This window comes from Homalodisca vitripennis, chromosome 7, assembly GCF_021130785.1.
Source record: "Homalodisca vitripennis isolate AUS2020 chromosome 7, UT_GWSS_2.1, whole genome shotgun sequence".
Taxonomy (NCBI): Eukaryota; Metazoa; Arthropoda; class Insecta; order Hemiptera; family Cicadellidae; genus Homalodisca; species Homalodisca vitripennis.
The window spans coordinates 143557116-143579979 of record NC_060213.1 but is presented as its reverse complement, the minus strand read 5'-3'; the positions used below and the strand labels follow the sequence as shown (position 1 = coordinate 143579979).

Sequence of the window (22864 nt, the reverse complement as noted above, 5' to 3'; positions counted from 1 at the left end):
CAATAAATTTAGAAACTCATTTTTGTATCACTCTACAAGGATTTACAGGGATTAGTACCTAGTGTATTATTTTAAGACATTTTTTAACAAAACCTGAATAAAATTGGCCCGTAATAAATTTTTTACAGTATACATGATTTAGACATTTGGAAAAGTGGCATGTTTTAACTGCTTATGACTTATGTAAATAACAGTTTAAAAATATAAATGTATTGCCACAAACATTTCTTTAGGAACTTTTTTGTACGAAATCATGCCATTCCCTCCAGCCTTTAATGTAAATACGGCAATAAATCGCATTATTATCGTCAATAGCTTTTTAACCTAATGCCTCCAAATTGTACTTCAGATTTGTACAATTCCTCTTGGTGGAATGATAACAAAATTGTTTCTATTTTCCCTATCTTCAGAAGAATTACCTTAAGGAACTGTAACGAAAAAAGCTAATAAAGTTAAAAATAATTATTATTTGTAAATTCAATCCTAATAATTTGATTTTAGTGATAACCGGAATTTCACTTTTGTCTATTTTAGTAAAAATAACTGAGGTCCTATTTCTCTACTGTTTCGGGCCATCATCTATCGCCCACGAACAACTGTAAACAAAGAGCATTATGTTGGCTAAAATACTTTAACAACTAGAAGTGGCGCACTATTTTTGTGTTATACATAAGGAGTGTACTATCACAATTGTGTGTAATGCAGTTCTTACACGATTTCTGCTGGGCGCCTACACGCCTCTGATGCAGCCCGCAACTCACATTGGCTCGGAAACGGAAAATTGTTACATCACCGGTTTGCATTCTAGACGGGCAGTTTGTTTGTTTCCTGTTTAGACAAAGTAAGATCACTGATCCCAGGGAGTCCTAAACAAGCCAAAGAGAAATATTCTAGAGAAGGGATTCTGTGAAGGACTTTGGGTCTCCAAATTCTGGAAGGCCCTATACTAATTTCTAAATATAGAAATGCAAGCTTCTGAGTGGAATTATTCGAAAAGCCCAAAGACCCAGATGTTGCAACGTTCCATACACCGATTTCTAAACAATTACTGTATGTTTCTAAAATGAGATTATTTAAAATGCCCAGTTCTCGACTCCGGGATGCCTCATACACCACTTATAGACATATTACTGTAAGCTTCTATAGTGGGATTCTTTTTAAGATCCGAAATTTGAAGATTTGAAGAGTTCCCCTAATTTCTAGATAGAGTACTGAAAGCTTGTAGGGGCCATAGTCTCTGAAAGACTTGACGATTCAAATGGTAGAAACTCCCATAGACTGATATATCCCAGGTTCTGCAAACCACAAATAGAGTATATCCTAATCTTTTAAGCGAACGGCCTATTTTTTCAAATGTAAATCAATACCCACAAGCCCCATATTATATAACACCCAATCTTTAATAAAGGTTATATTAATATTTCTATAATAAATAATTTTATTTAAAGGTTTTATTTTCTGAATATCCAAATTTGTTAGGTTGATGACACATTTCATCGTCGCAGCGGAATCCTCAAGTCTTGTATCATGTTAATGGTAGTAACAGAAATTAAATTGAACACGTATCACAAACGATCAAAAAGTATAATGATATAATTTAAATATCGATAGAAACTTATTTTATTTTTTAATGTCATTTCTTTCGGCGGATAAAAGGAGTTTATTTTGTCACGTTTTATTTAGGGGAAAATAATGGAAAATTAAAACCTAATATTTTAAATCTATTTTGAGATTCGTGTTGTCTTTTCTTAATCTTTTAAAAATTGGAATGTTTAAAGTTTAGGCTTAGCAATATATATTTGTGTGTTGTTGCAGTGCCGACGGTAACTATGAGGTGACGATCATGACCAAGGCTATTCTACACCACACGGGAAAGGTGGTCTGGAAGCCCCCCGCCATCTACAAGTCCTTCTGTGAGATCGACGTAGAGTACTTCCCCTTTGACGAGCAGACCTGCTTCATGAAGTTCGGCTCCTGGACGTACGATGGTTACCACGTGAGTCCACTTCTCCCATCCTTACTTCTGAACTGCACTCAGGGAACTCACCTCGGTCGATCTGTAAAAAGTTTTAAGGTTAATACAAAACCCGAGAATCTGGTATGGTTACATCGGAAAGTCTGCAGGTATTCCACAATATAACACTATGAAACCAGTAATGATTTATCTTAGTCCACTTCTGTTATTCTATTTCTTTTATGTTAGTTCTCATACGGAGTGATATCATTAAAATATAAATATAATACATTAATGTTTTGCCAATGGCTCAGTCAAGCATCGTCGAGCGTGGCTGCTCCTTGGATGTGTGACCGCTGAGCAATCCTGTCCTTGCAAGCGGCCCAACTGCCCGGCAATCGGGGTGGTTCGGAAGTGTCTTTTAGCTGTTGGTGCCCAGGTTGTGTCTGGGAGGGCTTCTTAGAGTGGGTTAAGAAAATATCCTGGTGAAATTAGTTATTCCTGCCTGGCCTTTGCCTTTTAACTTCACCTTTGCCGAGAAAAAGTTATAATATTTACAAATATGTTAATTTTAAAGCCATTTAATCGGTTTTTTGTTGGAATAACTTTTATTTAATTGTTAAAGAAAATTTTCGCCACATCCCTTTAAGATACGGTTTTTGCAGACACGAAAATTAGGAAACAATTTTGATCATTCCAAGAGAAATAGAAGGAATATGAAGATATAGAATATTGTAACATATTACAATCAGCCCGAAAGAGAAAATCTTGAAGTCAATGATATGAACGTTGCACAGTAATGGGTACAGTTGGAAAGCGTCAAGCTTTCATTTATTTAAAAACGTTAAATTTCGTCAATAAAACATTATTAAAAACACATACTTTCCTTAGTATATATTTCAATAAAATTTGTTTAATTTCCATTTAAGTCCTACATGCAGGTTGTAATCATTTCTAAATTTTATTTGGGTCTGGTTGAGAAATTAATCAAATCGCCTACTTCCAATGCGTATATTTATCGTGGAGTGATCGACAAAAGTGTTTTGGTTTTGTCTGTCTGCAGCGAAATTATCTTAAAAGGCTAAGAAGTTTAAACACTAAAATATGTTTTCCAATCAAACGTCTATTGCACCACCTCATTAATATATATTTTTGTTTAAACTAAATAGGAATAATTTCCTAAATGATAAACAAATATTCTTTGGAAAAGATTTCGATAAGGTGTCTTGTTTCTTAACTAAATGTCAGAATACTGAGTTACTTTCATCCAACGTAAACCCATTTTGTTTCCATTAAAGCATTCCTGTAATACAATACTTGCCAATTTATTTCATGTGTTCAGTTAACGTGAAGCTTAGATTAGATCCTAAAGTTCATGAATTGTATCTTGTCATTAAATACAGTAGGATAATCAGGTTGGTTCCTGCCAACTACTGATCATAAATTATTGCAAAACAAAAACTTATTCTTATAAAACCAATTAAACTAGTGTGTCAATAGCTTTCCTTACTCGTAATTATAAAAAAAACAGTAACCATGAAAACTTCAATAAGTACTTGGCAGTGATCTAGTTTATAATACATTTGAAAATTAATAAATGAAGTAATTACTTAAAAACTAACCAACTAAAAGTAATCCCTCAAATTAGCTCTTTACTTCAGACTTGTACTTCAAACTCAATTCGCGTGTCCCTAAACACGGTTGCAGACCCACAGACATTGCTAAGTTTTATAAGACCAATTTTTCCAATTTTGCTCCCCCAAATTATATATTCCCACCAATATATACAAACTTATTTTCTTTGCCATTCTATCCTTTCTCCGATGTATAATGGAGGAACTAAATATTTTATTATCTGTTTTAAAAATAACGAAAACAGAGGTAATATGTGACATAGTAAATAGTACATAACCTCGTATTAAAAACATATTAACTAATCAAAAATGCTGAACGTTCGTTTGAATTATATTCTTAGTGTTCCATAACAACGAAACCTGTACACGTCACATTTATACCTTATTTTACACCTTCTAATGTTTTAGTCCTATTAAATTCACCTTTTAAGTGTTTTTATTATTTTAATTTTTTTTTAACTAATATGATTCCATGTAATTCTTAAAATCTTAATAATAATTTAATACAGACTTTCAATACCAGATAGCGTTTACTAACTACTTGAAAGAGTAGAAAGTGAAACTCTGACAATGTTAAATGATGAAATGTAACATTGTTCTGCGGTCACTTGATGAGGCAAATGATCAAAGCAAACCGGTGCCTTTCCGGTGCAAAATGCGGTAATAACTTTGTTCTGCGGTCGAGCAACTTCGCTCTTCAAGAGAGACGAGGTTCATTCTGTATTTAGAAGTTTGCCTGGTTTCTCTCTTTCTTTCGAAAGTCGGGTCTTCGATTGGAAACTTAATTGAATGTTAGGAGACACCCCTGCCCGCCTTGCTCGCTATGCTCAATTCTTGTATTGCCAGGTCTGACAAACAACAAGTTTAGAGGTGACGTTTCTTTCTATTGTTCGTTAGGACCTAAACTGTAAGTGCGCGCTAAAGGTGTTCTAGTAAAACTCTTATGCTTATTGGCAAATATGTATTTTACACAGTAAGGCACAGTTGAAACCTATATCAACGACATGGCAAGCCTTGACCTGCAACTCAAAATTATACACAGTCGCGAAATAATGTAATAAGGCCAAGGGTGCTCAAAATCACTTTTTCACTAAAAAATACACTAGATTTGGTGCTACATTTTTTTCTCTTTTAGGCCAAGAAACTTATAAATTGCACTTAGTCCTATAAGAACTATAGCGCTGCTTCCGGAGTGACAGGATATTCAGGATAGGTAAGGTTAGGGGGTAGGAGCTGCCTCCTATCGAGATCCATGAGGAAGAATTAGAGCACTAATCTCAAAGTCGTGTCCCCCCGTAAGAAGGGGAGGCCAGCTCTGAACCAGCCTCTCCACTCAAAGCAGGCAGGGGGTAGCACACCCTTGTTGAGGCTAGCAAGAACCTCTGATACTTAGGGTACGAACCTCACCAACTCCAACAGAATCTCCCGCAGTAGACTAGAACTATAGAATTACCCTTGAAACCCAGTTAGTGATGTGCCGCTCCTGGACATCTATAAGGTTGTCCAAATTTAAGTGACACATCGATTTTTGCTGTGCCCAATGGTAGGTTCAACTGGAAGGTATAAACCAGCCACAAGTGATTCCTGATGGGTTAAAATTTGGTGCTACATACATTCACTTAGATCCTGAGGGAATTTGGAATATGTCATGGGATAAACTGCATTAAGTGAATGCGTAAAGCTAATGAGATGAGGATCCGGAAAGCGGAGAAAGCAGTAGAAGCGATTTTACGAAATGCAGTATAAAACAAACATTGGCTAAAAGTAAATTTGCGTGGGGTCAATATGAGTAAAAGAGCGACTCGGTCAACCCATCATATCGTCCGTACTGAGTAGGGGTTTACTTTTCTAATTCGTTTTGTTTTACAAAAGTACGATTTCAAAAATTTTTGTTTTTTACAATGTATATTTTCTCATAAAGGGCTCTAAAGATATTAAGGTAATATCTTTTTCAGCAAATTAATATTAACATTTAAAACAGATTAAATCCTATAATAAAATAAATAAATTGTTAGTACTGAATTTTGTTTGAAAAGGAACATTTTCTTCCAAGTTTTACTTCTTTGAAAGTTAATTAATAAACTGTTAATAAATTTAATAATAAAAACAAAAACGTGTTTATAGTTATTTTTGTAGATAAGTTAGTAAAACAAATTATTATAAATATTTGGTATACTATTTATCATAAAGTACAAGTATTTATATAACATTTTACTTGCTGTATGAAATGTTAAAATTTGTATGTAAAGTCACTCGAATTTTTAATTTTCTTGTTGTCAGTTTTGCTACCGTTGTAAGTTGTCATCCTCCACGCAACTGTATCAGTGAAACGTGTTCCCAAGGTGCACGCACACAAATCTTGATGGAAGTGTCTGAAACTTGCAACCAACCTGTTTATCGAGTTTCACAAGAACGGAATTCACAAGAAAAGTTAGACACAGTCTACCAACTCAATCTACGACGCGGATGTTTGTGAAATAGTGGAGTGGCAACACTGGAGAACTACGTTACCTGGAGCCTTGTTCTGCTGTTCTGTAGTTTGTGGGTCTTGAATCTATCAGCAACTTTTGTTCTGAACAAGTAAACAGTTGTACCTGCCTTGTCAGTTGGCAAAAGGCAGAGTAGCTCCAGGGTCCTGTAATTGAGCCGTTGATTTTATTCACCGACGGTTGAACAGTGATTCGTTATAATTCATGACACTATAAACAGAAGGATTATTAAAATAAAATATAATTATTATAAATACACAAAATATGTCACTGTTTAAAACGCATACAGCCCCATATCGTTTTATTTTTTTAATATATACAAGTATATTGTTATTAGCCTACTCATATCGGTTAATAACAGAGAGAGATACAAGGCAACGCTTTTCCTGCAGAAATCTTCAGTGTTTTGTGATAATCTTCAAAAATATGCCGTTGAGAAAAAGTGTGAAAAGTGGCTAAATATTAAAAAGAACAGTTACATTCAATTGCGATCAGTTTCTCTTTCAACAATTTATTAGATAATTTTTCAGATCAGTACATAAGGTACGAATGTTTTCTCCTACCTCGTACATTTCCACAAAGTATTACCAAGAAATCTCCTGCCATGTATCATACAATTTACGCAAATTAGGAATAAAGTTAATTTTTAACGATTTTTTTTATTTTGTATATTTTGTGTGTGCTTGAGATTCATTTTCTTATATTTTTCAATAGAAAAAATTAATCAAATCAAAGCAAAAAGATTTTGGTTTCAAAATCGCGGTTTGGTTCTTTGATATATTAAAAAGAAAATATAGTGTTATTTCATTGATTAGCAGCCCAGTAAATGTCTAGAAGCGGTATTTCACAAACATTTGGTTATTGTAATATTGAGAATAACCAAAGCCTATTAATATCTCTGCTCTCGGATTATAAAGCTTAGATATCCGAAATTGAAAGTTGCCCACGAACTAACCTCTAAAGATACAATAACGGTTGTTACGTAACAATTTAGCTCGTTGTTTGGACATATCAAGCAAATTATTTTAAAATAATAACTTCCAGTTTTTATGTCGTTGACAACGAGGGGTATATTGGGTCTAAGTGCTCTCCAACCATACTGCAACTGTTAAATGTCATAGCTCGAAAACGTTTAATCCGATTAAGACCTAATCTCGAACATGATAGATACGAATAGTTAGGTAAATTTGGAGTATGACATTTTAGAACTTTATATGAGAAAGATGTCATATATTATTTTATTTAAATCGGGTGGTTCAAAGAATTCGGAAATTTTCTGTTATGGAATTGAAGGCATTATTTTTATCATTAATTTTTTTACTCTATTTACAATGTTTCATTTTTGCCCCAGATTTATTTGAGAAGGTTTTGCTTATTTGACCGCGACCTGCGCAAGTTCGTCTGGCGCGCAAACCAACAAAGTGCCCGGGGAATATCTTAATTTTTGTACGGCGGTTTTAGGTATTTTAAGCTATTATTTTATATACGAATATCGTATCAGCTGAAAGCTCGTACCTTTTTTGGATTTAAAATCATTCCGACTAAAATATTATATGCCACACAATGCCGACTTTAGGGCATCCAAAGTTCCAATGTTGATGTTAGAGGTGCACCTTTTTTTAGTTGATTACAGCTGAATACTAAAACATCCACGTGATTCTCGTGCAGTTATTATCAAGTAATCAATTTAATATCATCTAATCGATGTATGGTGGCTTAAACTTCTTTAATTGGCTGAGCGTTAGCGAAGCTTATCACTCGTGGGGCTGGAAAGATTTTATTTCTGTCTTTCTCTATGTCTGGCCGTCTCTCGGCACGATTTCTCGTAAACGAACTCGCCCTCGTATAGACTTGAAATTATCTTGAAGCTTTATTTATATTTGAGAAACATTGATTTCGGTGTCACTCTATGGGATATGGCTGATCGTTAACAAACGCTTATACTTAGGTCTTATGGTTAACCATGATGGCAACGAGAAAATAGCAAAATTAATAAATTTGTAAAGGATCTCAAGAGATTCAAACATGTGACATATTAACACATCCAGCTTAACTATCCGAACACATACATTATTCCATAATGTACTTTTATTATTTAAAAACTTATAGGAAACCCATTTAAATAACTAAAATCTAAATTTATCATGTATACAAAATATGTCTAGAAATATTTTGTACGTGGACTTTACATTGTGCATGAAACGGGATTTCTACAAGGATGAGTTCTACCATACAACTTCTACTTTGTATCATTGTCTGTCTGTCTATCCGTCCACAGGACATCTCGATAAAGCAATAACCTATAGATTTAAATTTTGCACATGCAACCTCAGCGAAGCCTTTGAAGCATATGGTGTGTTGTACTATTATTACATTCTATTGTGAAAACAACTTGGTATTCTTATTTTATGCAGTTTAAGAATTAATCACATAAAAAACACACACGTGTGTGTGTGTTTTATTGTGCTACCACTACACCACAGAGCCCTTACTTTTGACGATTCAATTGTGTGTGTGTGTGTGTGTGTGTGTGTGTGTGTGTGTGTGTGTGTGTGTGTGTGCGCGCGCGTGCGTGCGTGCGTGCGTGTGTTCACAGTTCACAAAAATCTTTATTTACCAGAAAGTTTACAAAAAAATACAATTCCATGTGCTACACAAAGCACGTGTGGAAAATGAAAACAAGTTCTTTTTTAATATATTGGCATTATATATATACATTTTACATACAGTTGGCAAAGTACATTTAAAGCCTATTCAGTCTCTTTTGGCAGAAGGTGAACTTAAATTTAAATAATTTGCATGTTTCAACATTTTTAGATATTATAAGTATAAACTATTACACAAATCAAATAAAACCAAATAGGCTAATAGTAAAAGCTTAACAAACATAAGGACTAATTAGGCAGATTATATACATGTATTCATATATATATATATATATATATATATATATATATATATATATATATATATATATATACATACCTATCAATATTATATACATATACACACATATCAGTAGTACATGATTAAATACAAAAATTAATCAACTGTTACAAATATATTAAGTTATTTAACAACTAGCTGACCCGGCGAACTTTGTCCCGCCTTAAAGGCAATATCACATGATCACATTTTTTACTTTTTAAATTAGGATAATTGTAAATAAAAAAATATAATTATTCAATGATTCTTTATTTGCCATTTATTGTAGCACCTTGTGATAAATTACATTTTTTGTTTTTTTATTAGGCGCAAAAACAAATAACGCGGATGGTCTTCCGACCCGTGGACATGCCACATTTAATTGGCCATGGTAAAAACATGGATGTTTGAGATTAAGACCACAATCTTTCAACGATTGGCCTTGTGACTTATTTACAGTCATGACGGATCGGAAATTGAAACCGTTTAAACTCAAATGGCATGTCGGGTGGGATCATCGGGATCCTCGGAATGAGAATTTCCTCACCTTTGTGTATTGTGGTGTAAATCAAATTGTTCATCAATTTACTTACCACCAAACTTGTTCCGTTGCACAGTTTTGGTTGGTATAAGTTTCGAAGCATGATTACTACAGAACCAATATTTAGTTGTAAATTGTGCCAGGTACATCCAAGGAGTTTAAACATTCAATTGGATAGTTGGTGGTATCATCTTCATTTGTTACACAGTCAACAGATTTGAAAGAATGCAGTGTACCAATGATCTCATTCTGAATTATGTAGTTTAAGTCATCTACATCTTTATTCTTAGCTGCCAAAATTGCTCGCTCACTCAACCATTCATTATTTTTGAGGTTAGTAATGATGTTTGGGAATACTTTGTTGATGAGTTCTTCTTTCGATGAGACAAAGTTACAGATTCCGAGGAAATGAAATCAATCCGCTCGATTCGTCGACAGGTACTCGACCATTACCGATGTCAACAATTACTCAGAGAAATTTCAGCAGATGTATCGTTCAGCAATGCAACTCTCATGTTTGTTGTCAGCTGAAGTTTCCTAACATAGCGCCATAGATTCGATGATTTGAGGCAAGCGTTTATTTTGTCGGCAGCAGTCGATCTGGGAATTACTGGCATTGTTTGGCGGAAATCGCCAGACAGTAAAATAGTTGCGCCTCCAAAACATTTTTAATCATTACGTAGATCTTGCAATGTTAGGTTAACTGCTTCCAATGCACGTTTATGCGCTATTGTGCATTCGTCCCAGATGATGATCTTCGATTCTGATAAAACTTTCGCCATAGCGGAGCGCTTTGTAATATTGCACGTTGGTTCTTCAATATATTGAAGATTTAACGGCAATTTTAATGCAGAATGTGCCGCACGACATCCTTCTAGCAATGTGGCTGCTATTCCAGAAGAAGCAACTAAAAAACATGTAAATATAAACCACAGTTTCCATCATCAATTGCCTTCATTAAATGTATCATAAACTTCCTTTTGTTAGGGATTCATCAGGGGCACATTTGTTTGAACTACTAAATCTAATTCCTGGTGATCATATTCACGTTCCCATTCCAATTCTCGATTAAATGCGTCATTAATTTTACGATTTGGCGCTGGCATTCCTAACCTGACTAATAAACTACCACACATGAGATAACTCATGTCTTCGATCAAGAGCAAGGCCCGATTATGTATCTCCTCATTCATTTCAAGATCGTAATTTATTGAACTGACACGAATTTGATGTAAAATATCTTTCTGGCCATATTATCCTTGTATTTGTGCCACAGGTTAGATGGGTTCGATGGAAAGCATGTCGAAATGATTATAGCAAATAATGTACGTATCTGACTTGGAGATGCAGAGTTAACTGTTTTGAATTGTAAAAAATTAAAATTTAATTTGTATTATCTGGATAGTAAAGTCTATGCTTAACAGTGATTGCAGAAACAGTTGAAACAAAATTTGCTGTTTCTCTTAAGCTTACTCTATGCTTTAAAACTATAAATGTAAAGAAATTTAAAATGGTAATTAAATGATATAAACATATATTTCTTTTGTTGCATTATATATGTTTACAAAGAACAGCTGATTCAATTTGAACAGGCCCTTTCACTTAATAACATATGTTTGCTGTAATGCATTTCTTACGGGTATTTCCGTAACTTTTAGAGACCAGTGGGGCGGAATCCTGGATCGGGAAAGGGATAAAAAGTATCCTATGTGTTTCTCCCAGTTCTTAGCTACCTCCCTACCAATTTTCAGCCAAATCGGATCAGCCGTTCTTGACTTTTAAATAGTGTAACTAACACGACTTTCTTTTATATATATAGATAACTAGCTGACCCAGCGAACTTTGTTCCGCCTTAAAGGCAATATCACATGATCACATTTTGTACTTTTTTAAATTAGGATAATTGTAAATAAAAAAATATAATTATTCAATGATTCTTTATTTGCCATTTATTGTAGCACCTTGTGATAAACCATTTTTTGTTTTTTTTATTAGGCGCGAAAAAAATAACGCGGAAGGTCTTCCGACCTGTGAACATGCCACATATAATGGACCATGGGAAAAACATGGATGTTCGAGATTAAGACCACAAACTTTTAACGATTGGCCTTGTGACTTATTTACAGTCATGGCGAATGCAAGACGGATCAGAAATTGAAGTCGTTTAAATTGAAATGGCATGTCGGTTGGGATCATCGGATACTCGGAATGACAACTTCCTCACCTTTGAATTTTCCTTTGAGTATTGTGGCGTAAATAAAATTGTTCATCAATTTACTTACCACCAAATGTGTTCCGTTGCAACAGTTTTGGCTGGTTTAAGTTTTTAAGCATGATTACAACAACCAAACCTTTAGTTGTAAATTGTGCTGTGGTAAGCCAGGTACATCCAAGGAGTTTAAAAATTCAATTGGATAGTTGGTGGCATCACCTTCATTTGCTACACAGTCAATAGATTTGATAGAATGCAGTGTACCAATGATCTCATTCTGAATTATGTAGTTTAAAGTCATCTACATCTTTATTCTTAGCTACCAAAATTGCTCGCTCACTCAACCATTCATTATTTTTTGAGGTTAGTAATGATGTTTGGGAATACTTTGTTAATGAGTTCGTCTTTCGATGAGACAAAGTTATAGAAATTCGGAGGAAATGAAATCAATCCGCTCGATTCGTCGACAGGTACTCGACGATTACCGATAGTCAGCAATTGCTCAGAGAAAATCTTCAGCAGATGTATCGTTTAACAATGCAACTCTCATGTTTGTTGTCAGCTGAAGTTTCTTAACATAGATTCGATGATTTGAGGCAAGCGTTTATCTCGTCGGCAGCAGTCGATCTGGGAATTACTGGCAATGTTTGGCGGAAATCGCCAGGCAGTAAAATCATTGAGCCTCCAAAATATCTCGAGTCATTACGTAGATCTTGCAATGTTCGGTAGAGTGCTTCCAATGCACGTTTATGCGCGATTGTGCATTCGTCCCAGATGATGATCTTCGATTCTGATAAAAACTTTGGCCATAGCGGAGTGCCATATTGCATGTTGGTTTTTCAATATATTCCAGATTTAACGGCAATTTTAATGCAGAATGTGTCGTACGACATCCTTTTAGTAATGTGGCTGCTATTCCAGAAGAAGCAACTGCAACCGCAGTGTTGGATCTTGCACGAACAGTGGCTAAAATTACTGACATGAGGAATGTCTTACCAGTTCCACCAGGGGCATCCAGGAAATAGAAACCACCATTTCCATCATCATTGCCTTCATTAATGTATCATAAACTTCCATTTGTTGGGGATTCATCAGGGGTACATTCGTTTGAACTTCTAAATCTAATTCCTGGTGATCATATTTACGTTTTCCGTTCCAATTCTCGATTAAATGCGTCATTCATTTCACAATTTGGCACTGGCATTCCTAACCTGACTAATAAACTACCGCATATGAGATAGCACATGTCTTCAATCAAAAGCAAGGCCCTATTATGTATCTCCTAATTCATTTCAAGATTGGGATTTCTTGAATTGACACGAATTTGATGTAAAATATCTTCTGCCATATTAATCCTTGTATTTGTGCCACAGGTTTAGATGGGTTCGATGGAAAGCATGTCGAAATGATGATAGCAAATAATGTAATCTGACTTGGAGATGCAGAGATAATTGCTTTCAATTGTAAAAATTAAAATTTGAATTGTATTATCTGGATAGTAAAGTCTATGTTTAACAGTGATTGCAGAAACAGTTGAAACAAAAATTTGCTGTTTCTCTTAAGCTTACTCTATGCTTTCAAACTATAAGTGTAAAGAAATGTAAAAATAGTAATTAAATGATATAAACATATGTTTTCTTTTGTCGCATTATACATGTTTACAAAGAACAGCTGATTAAATTTGAAAAGGCTCTTTCACTTAATAACATATGTTTTGCTGCAATGCATTTCTTACGGGTATTTCTGTAACTTTTAGAGACCAGTGTGGGCGGAATCCTGAATCGGGAACGGGATAAAAAGTATCCTATGTTCTTGTCCCAGTTCTTAGCTACCTCCCTACCAATTTTCAGCCAAATCGGATCAGGCGTTCTTGACTTATAAATAGTGTAACTAACACGACTTTCTTTTATATATATAGATTCCAACAATAACAGGATTTAATATAAAATATATATACGTACATATACATAACAATAACAAATTCAGCAATATAGATCTAACAAACAATTTCAACAATAACAGCTTAAAAACAGACATTGATAACAAACTTAAAACATAACAATTTTTAAACTATGAGATAAACTATATTTAATATGACACAACAATAAAAATAAAATTATTAAGAATTTAGGTTTTTTACATATTATCTACTTTTCATATTAAATTTTGGTTTGGATTCATACAATAGACTGTCACCATAGTTCATTATGAATGCATTGAAATGTTTAATGGCTGTATAAGTGAATTGCTTTCTTGCCAACTCCTTGGTGTAGTTTGGCATTGAAATTTGCTTTACTTGCGATGATCTTGTATTAACTACATTTTTTTAATGTCAAAACTGTCTAAGAATTTATAGATGTAATTTAAACAATGATAAACATAAAGTTGATTAAAAGTTAAAATGTTGTCTTCCTTAAATAAATGTGAAATTCTATCATATTTCTTTAAATTATAAATATTTCTCACAGCAAATCTTTGTGAATTTTTTATTGGTATTAAAATAGACTCGTAAGTACCTCCATAGTGGATTATTCCATACTGCAAAGTGCCTTCAAACCAAGAGGTATATAGTTGTCTTAGCAGATTGGGTTTCAAAAACCCTCTAATCTATATATATAAAAATGAATGTTTGTATGTTTGTCCTTTATGGAATCGTGAACTATTGGACCGATCATGATGAAAATTTGTACGTATATGTATTTTTCCACGGAGAAGGTTTATAAGCTATGCCCATCCCTTTCCCGATTCAGGATTCCGCCCCACTGGTTACAGAAATACCCATAAGAAATGCATTGCAGCAAACATATGTTAACGTCTTTTCAAATTTTTAATCAGCTGTTCTTTGTAAACATATATTACACTTATAGTTTTAAAGCATAGAGTAAGCTTAAGAGAAACGACAAATTTTGTTTAAACTGTTTTTGCAATCACTGTTAAACATAGACTTTACTATCCAGATAATACAATTCAAATTTGACGTAAAAATTCACCTTTAACTGCAATATTTATTTAATATAAACCATGCTCATGCTTGATCAGAAGAGTAATGCAGATATCATAATTACTATCTTACGTTGGCTACAAATATAAAGAATGTTATAAAATCAACCTTAGTTGTTTTTTTGACAGAAGTATGGTTCTCAAAACTCCGTGTGTACATATTCTCTCGATCGAGACAACAAAGCAAGCTCAATCGTGGCATCGGAGATATAACTAATTTAATCTAAAATTTATTATAGTAAAAAAAAAAATTTACTAAGTAATATAAGGACTTCGGTTCTTAAGATTTGCGTGCGAAGCCGTGGGTAACAGCTAGATAGAGGCAGGAATATGGTACATACCTTCATAATACGCCCAAGAGGCTCACGATGGAACGACTATCAATTATCTCAGCAATGTTTAGAATGTGATAGAAAAAGAATAAGTGAATATAGTGTACTGTTTTCAACGGGAAATTGCGTGCGAAGCCGCGGGCAACTTTTGCAAAAAATTATTGAAATACGCAGCAAAGCGCGCCGGGCCCGCTAGTATGATATATAGCATAATTAATTTTTCTTAGTTTAGTGCTTAATGTGTTTATAAAGACATTCCATTCTAGATCTCTATCAATAGTTAGACCTAAGTATTTTACACTATCCACTATTTCTATTACATCACAGTTGCAACCATAGATACATTGGTGTTTATGACAATAAAACTTATTTTCTTTTTGCAGAGATTCACAAGATATATTTCTATCAAAAAAGAGTATACATTTTGATTTACTAACATTTATTAGGAGTTTATTGTTTGACAACCATTGCGAAAGCTTTTCAAGATCACTTGAAATTAGATGTCTTAACCTACTTTTATTGTATGCAGAGCATACCACTGCAGTGTCATCTGCATAAACAAAAATCTTTGAGTTTAATTTAATTTTCAGCAGCTCATTTATGAATAAATTAAACATTATTGGTCCTAGAACACCGCCCTGAGCTACTCCGTGCCTCAACTCTAATGTATTGCTAACATATTTGTTCACTTTTTACAAGTTGCTTTCTTTTCCTGCAAAAAGAATTTAACCATGCCAATGCATTTCCAGCTATACCATAGGTTTCAAATCTTTTCATGAGTATGTCTATCTCGACCAGGTCAAAAGCCTTCTGAAAATCAAGGTAGACAGCTGCAGTGAATTTATTCCTGTCAACAGATTCTGCTATGCACTGAATGTGGTTTTGTATGGCCAAGTCAGTCCCCTTATTTGGAAGAAATCCAAACTGATATGGGGAAAATATAGACCTAGACACCAAGTAATCCAAAAGCTGATTCTTAATCAAGGTTTCAAATATTTTAGCTAGAGTATTAATGAGGGATATAGGGCGATACGATGAAAATTCGGTTTTGCTTCCATGCTTGAAGATTGGTATAACACAAGCTATCTTAAAATAATGTATCAGGAAAAAACATTTTGAGCGAGCGACTTAAAAAAAATGTGATGCAGAATTGGTAAAAAATATCAATATTGTTCTTTACTGTTACAATATCAATGCCATCAATACCACAGCTTCTTTTATTTTTCATTTTATTCACAACCTCAAGAACTAAGTTTTGTGTAACAAAACATTTTTCAAATACAGCCGAACTATTGTGAAAGTTGTTTTCAAATAAATCATAGCCAAATGCATCTTGTTTTAGCTTTGATGTTACATTAACAAAATAATCATTAAAACAATTAGCAACAAAAACCTCATTGCCTGCCACCTCTACATCTTTACCATTACACTTTATATTAGTAAATTTTATTGTATCTTTTTTCATTATATTTTTCACAATTTTCCAGTAATATCTAGTGTTTCCATAATTATTTTCTATTAGCGATGAGTAATAGTTTAGCTTACATTTTTTTTATTCTACTGTTTACTAGTTTGGACATCTCATGATACTGGAATTTTAAATTTATATTCATTTTGTTAGTAATATACAATTTATACAAGTAGTTCTTCCTATTCACTAAGTTAACCATTTCCTCAGTTATCCATGGGTTACGTTTTCTGTTTTTACTAGTTAATTTTTTTAAACTGAAAGAAGCACATTTTTTAAACTGTGTGTGTGTGTGTGTGTGTGTGTGTGTGTGTGTGTGTGTGTGTGTGTGTGTGTGTGTGTGTTCACAGTTCACACAGTTCACAACCATCTTTATTCAAAAAAATTCATAATTTCACATGTATTTTCCCAATGCACCATGCAAGGTGCGCGCGGGAACATCTTAATCTATATTATTGTTCATTACTGTTTGATGCTGGCAGTCCTCATGCAACAGTCCATTCTATATTACAAGTATAAATTTGTTGATTTTTTGCAGACTGAAATTTAAACGTTCACTGTAAGAATTGAGGTATTTACTGTATAATCCATCGTGCTATGCATTAACAACGCTAAATATTCAACAAAGATACATTGAAACTACACATGAAATTGATTAATCAATTACCTCGCACCGATTCCGCACAATTACCCTATACAATAACTCTAATTTCAACAATGTATAATAATAAATAAGCAACATATGAATCCATAAATACATAACAAATGAACAGTAACAATATAATAAATGTATGAATACAATGTTAAACAATAAATAATTAACATTATGATAAATCTATAGATATTATAACAAATAAACAAAAGCAAAAAACTGTGTGTGTGTTCACAGTTCACAGTTCAAATCATCTTTATTTCAAAAAATACAAAGTACAGTACATTACAAATGTTGCCAAGTGCTGTAAAGCACGTGTGGCAAAAAATATTGTTGGCACAATTCTTAATTGCTTAAAATGTCTCTGGTCTTGTGTGGAGGCTATGCTATACTATATTTGAATAACATTTGCAAATCAAACAAAACAAACAATTATACATAATTTAAAAAAAAAACTGGAACAACAATAACAGATAAAGAATAACTGAGTGACAATAACAAAGCAATAACAAGGAAATCAATAACAATATGAGTGAATAACAAGAAAAGTCAACAATAACAGGATAAATACAACAGCAACAAGATAAATGCAACAACGACAAGATTAATATAATGTTTAAATAAAATTAATATATAAAATAACAATAATTTACTTTCGATTACTACCTATCCTAAAAATAATCGACTACAAGTGTGTGTGTGTGTGTGTGTGTGTGTGTGTGTGTGTGTGTGTGTGTGTGTGTGTGTGTGTGTGTGTGTGTGTGTGTGTGTGTACGTGCGTGCGTGCGTGCATTTTTTCATATAAAGCTTGTGCCAGTGAGGAAATTTTCCAGTACAAAATACAATTTATGTGGTAAAAACAAAATAGTTGTATATACCGACCCAACAAGAAATAAGAATTCTACTGCAGCTTTATTTAGAAAAGAATTGCTATATAAGTACGTTTAATAAAAATCCTGCAAATTATATCTTAACATGATAGTTGTAATATACGTTCTTCTTATGACAACAAATAATATTTTTATATAGAAACTGAGCATTTTTGTATTTTAGATCACGAATTTATTCTATACTCATAAACAATACATATTGGGGAATATCCTATACTCACAGGCTGTACACCTAGGCCGTCCTGAAGGGTTTATCTATCCTTCTTGCAGTAGGAGCCGGTTATTCCGAACTATAATTATGAATTAATTAAAAAGAACGACCCAAATACTTGGGAAGTAGACAAATAACAAAGAACATTTGCTCAAAGGATTTATATAATTGCAGACAGAGGCACTACGAAAGAAATGGATTAAGTAGAAGAAATTTGCAAAAGGTTTCTTTCTCCGTTAATTAGCTAAAGTGCATCACTCTTCAAGCAACAAAGAAAGGAGACTGCTCCTAATACAATTACATGGAATGATATCTTTCTGAGTGAATGCTTTGATAACAAAATCTCTATAGATTTGTCGAGACCAAGGAGTATTTATTGTTTACAATGCATTTACTGTACTTACTTTTGTTCTATCAGATATTTGTTTCATCCCTGCTCTTGCTTCATTACTGTATGAGCATTTATTAGTTGAAGTTATATTTCAATTGATGATTGAACAATAATCAGCCACAGTCATCACATGATGACGCTTTAGTGCGATGACATAGGGAAGGTATGTCAACAACCTCAACCCCTAATCAAATCCTTTATAGTAAAACTGTAACTGTAAGTTACAAACTTTTTTTGATAACATTTGGAGTTTGTTTTTGACTTTGAATCTTGTCCCAAAATTGTGAGGTAAATTAAATTTTGATTAACAAACCTTCTCTAAGTTCTCAACATTATTCGTACACGTAACGGAAACGCAACAAAGCAATATTCAAGGCAAAAGTTGGATTAATTCAGTGGGCTCACTAAACGTAAAGGGAAGGATTTAAAATTAGGAATGTCACATAAGTTTTGATCTAGAAAAATATAAAATTCCAATTCTTGAAAAAATCACTAAAATGTGTATGTTTAAATTGGTATAACTTTCCCATTTGTCAAGTTGGGTGTAAATTTGTTTGATACGAAAAACTGTTAATTGAAACATATAAAATGAACGTTATACTTTCCCTGGAAATAATAATAACCCAACTCTTAAACTGCTGACGTTTTAACAGAAAGAGGTACGTCACGAGTACCGGTAATTTGTTTTAGGAAGTTTTTATTTTATGTGACACGCAATGGAGGACGTGCTTACAAATCTCGAGTTGCTCCTTACACTCCTATCAGTTGACAGTTTTTATGCGTATGGATAATCGAACGAACCCAGCAAATGTTCTTATGTTCGGTTATGAATAAATTTTATTAATTTTCTCCAAAACGTTTCTACATTCCATAAGCACGGAAGATTGTACACATTGATCTGTTTAATATTTACGTTTCATTGTTACTGCAGTTTTGTAAAATGGGTGATTTAAATGACTTTTAGGAGTCACAAAAGGAGAATCTTAAACTATGTGCAGTTCAGCACCTTTTGATACTTTACCTGTGATTAATTATAATGCAGATATTGATATTGTAATTTCCTTGAGATATTTCACGGTGATGAATTTTTATGGATATCAAATATATTATATCATTTCAAATATATTAGTTCTGCATCATCCAATACAACATGATGTGGAGAATACAAAATTGAATTTAATCTACATTCAGCTATTGTACAACAAGAGTTTTATAAAAAGGACAATAACTCTTTTGGTAAACCGATACTTCTTACTCTTAGAAATTGAAGTACGTTCACGAAATTTACACATTACAGTCACATTAAAGTCACATTAAAGTCACATTAAAGATAAAGTAAAGAAACATTGTGTCCAAACCTTTAAAATATGGGGATTTAGTTACAGTTCTTGAAACACATCATGCAGTCGCCCGACTCGGACACAATAGACGTCGGCATCGACCTGCAGGAATGGAGTATTAAGCTCTTACCATGGTTTAGTTTGATCACTATGGCATTATTTGGACTACGATGATGTTCCAGGTGGACTTGAGACACATCATGCAGTCGCCCGACTCGGACACAATAGACGTCGGTATCGACCTGCAGGAATGGAGTATTAAGCTCTTACCATGGTTTAGTTTGATCACTATGGCATTATTTGGACTACGATGATGTTCCAGGTGGACTTGAGACACATCATGCAGTCGCCCGACTCGGACACAATAGACGTCGGCATCGACCTGCAGGAATGGAGTATTAAGCTCTTACCATGGTTTAGTTTGATCACTATGGCATTATTTGGACTACGATGATGTTCCAGGTGGACTTGAGACACATCATGCAGTCGCCCGACTCGGACACAATAGACGTCGGTATCGACCTGCAGGAATGGAGTATTAAGCTCTTACCATGGTTTAGTTTGATCACTATGGCATTATTTGGACTACGATGATGTTCCAGGTGGACTTGAGACACATCATGCAGTCGCCCGACTCGGACACAATAGACGTCGGCATCGACCTGCAGGAATGGAGTATTAAGCTCTTACCATGGTTTAGTTTGATCACTATGGCATTATTTGGACTACGATGATGTTCCAGGTGGACTTGAGACACATCATGCAGTCGCCCGACTCTGACACAATAGACGTCGGTATCGACCTGCAGGAATGGAGTATTAAGCTCTTACCATGGTTTAGTTTGATCACTATGGCATTATTTGGACTACGATGATGTTCCAGGTGGACTTGAGACACATCATGCAGTCGCCCGACTCTGACACAATAGACGTCGGCATCGACCTGCAGGAATGGAGTATTAAGCTCTTACCATGGTTTAGTTTGATCACTATGGCATTATTTGGACTACGATGATGTTCCAGGTGGACTTGAGACACATCATGCAGTCGCCCGACTCGGACACAATAGACGTCGGTATCGACCTGCAAGACTACTACCTGTCCGTGGAGTGGGACATCATGAGAGTCCCGGCCGTCAGGAACGAGAAGTTCTACAGCTGCTGTGAAGAGCCGTACCCTGACATCATCTTCAACATCACCTTGCGTAGGAAGACTCTCTTCTATACGGTGAATCTGATAATACCTTGCGTGGGGATCTCCTTCCTCTCGGTGCTGGTGTTCTACTTGCCTTCCGACTCCGGGGAGAAGGTCTCTCTCTGCATCTCCATCCTACTCTCTCTCACCGTGTTCTTCCTGCTGCTCGCCGAGATCATCCCTCCCACCTCCCTCACCGTCCCGCTCTTGGGGAAGTACCTCCTGTTCACCATGGTCCTGGTGACGTTGTCAGTCGTCGTCACCATCGCCGTTCTCAACGTCAACTTCCGGTCCCCCGTGACGCACCGCATGCGGCCGTGGGTGCACCGGCTGTTCATCCAAGTCCTGCCCAAGGTATCCTTAATACTTAGTTTTTTTTTACAATGGAAGGATATTGAAGGAAACAGGTTTTTTCTAGACATTTTCCATTGTTCAGTTATACAAAAAATCAGTAACACTACATTTCGAGATCTACAATCTGATCTCTTCTTTAGGTAAATAAGTAACGTCCCCTGGCAGATTTCGAAACGTAGTTTTACTAAATTTTTTATCACTGGACGATGAAAAATTCCCGGAAAAATCCAGTTTCATTCAGCATCATTAATGTTCGCAAACAATTCACCACTTTTTAAAACTAAAACTGCTTAATTTGTTTTTTTAAACAACCTAATATTTACTCAACCAATTTATAACAACCTGAAGGTCTAAGAGATCAACCATATTATACAATAGACCTATTCCTCTTTAAGCCTTATTTGCGTCTCCTCATGTGTGAGGATCTTATCAAAAATGTAGGTAAGGGAAAGAGTCGAAACAGTACAAGATTCATAGTACTAATAAAAGGTGCAACAGTCACAGACAGGATTTGAACCCACGCTAGCTCTAATTGACTGTAATAGCTACACAAAAGATAACTCATCCAATGCTATCAATTCATGCACGGAAAAGTGAACTTTAGGACTGTCATATGTGGAGTGAGAGGCTCAAGTAGCTCAGGTATTAGTTCAAGTAGCAAGTATTTTAACTATGTGATTTTAAATTTTAAATATTTATATGATTCGCGTGTGTTATTGCACAGTCAAAGGTCCAACTCAGATCCACAGCCCGATGCGTTAGACCGCTACGACATCGGCACTCCCCGACAGGCTACATATACTCGTATGTACGCCATGGGGACAGTTCTCATACAGTGATGGAGGGGGGTAACCCAACTATACCCTTTCAAATGCCCCTCTAACCGGGTAGTCATGTATGACCAGACGTTTCTTACATTTTCATTAAATATAAAATTGAAATAACTCACAATACAATTTGGACAGTAACACAGTACTCCAAAGTTTTTACTGGCGATGGACTATTTGATAAGATATAAGGATTTCGGGCGTTTTTCATCGTTATATTTCAAAAACATAACACTTCGTTTCGAGGATTCAGATCTACCCTCTTCTTCAAGTGTGCAAAACACCATATGCACAAAACATTAACCAAAATGTTATAGCAATGAACTCATCACAATATAAGAAAAAGTAGAAATGTTCTGCGCCAAACATTCCAATTATATATTCTTTAATCCAGAATGATCAGCACAGTGACGAAGTGCGCGCTCACACACACACACACACACACACACAC

General features: G+C 34.6%; 1 protein-coding gene across 1 annotated transcript in view; it reads left to right on the top strand.

The window, feature by feature from the left end:
• Positions 1–22864, top strand: part of LOC124366449 (acetylcholine receptor subunit alpha-like 1) — a 727733-nt gene that overhangs the window by 695516 nt on the left and 9353 nt on the right. Inside the window, exons 5-6 of the mRNA XM_046823015.1 lie at positions 1816–1996; positions 21062–21586. Coding sequence (XP_046678971.1) covers positions 1816–1996; positions 21062–21586 — 706 coding nt within the window. The remainder of the gene's footprint in view (positions 1–1815; positions 1997–21061; positions 21587–22864) is intronic.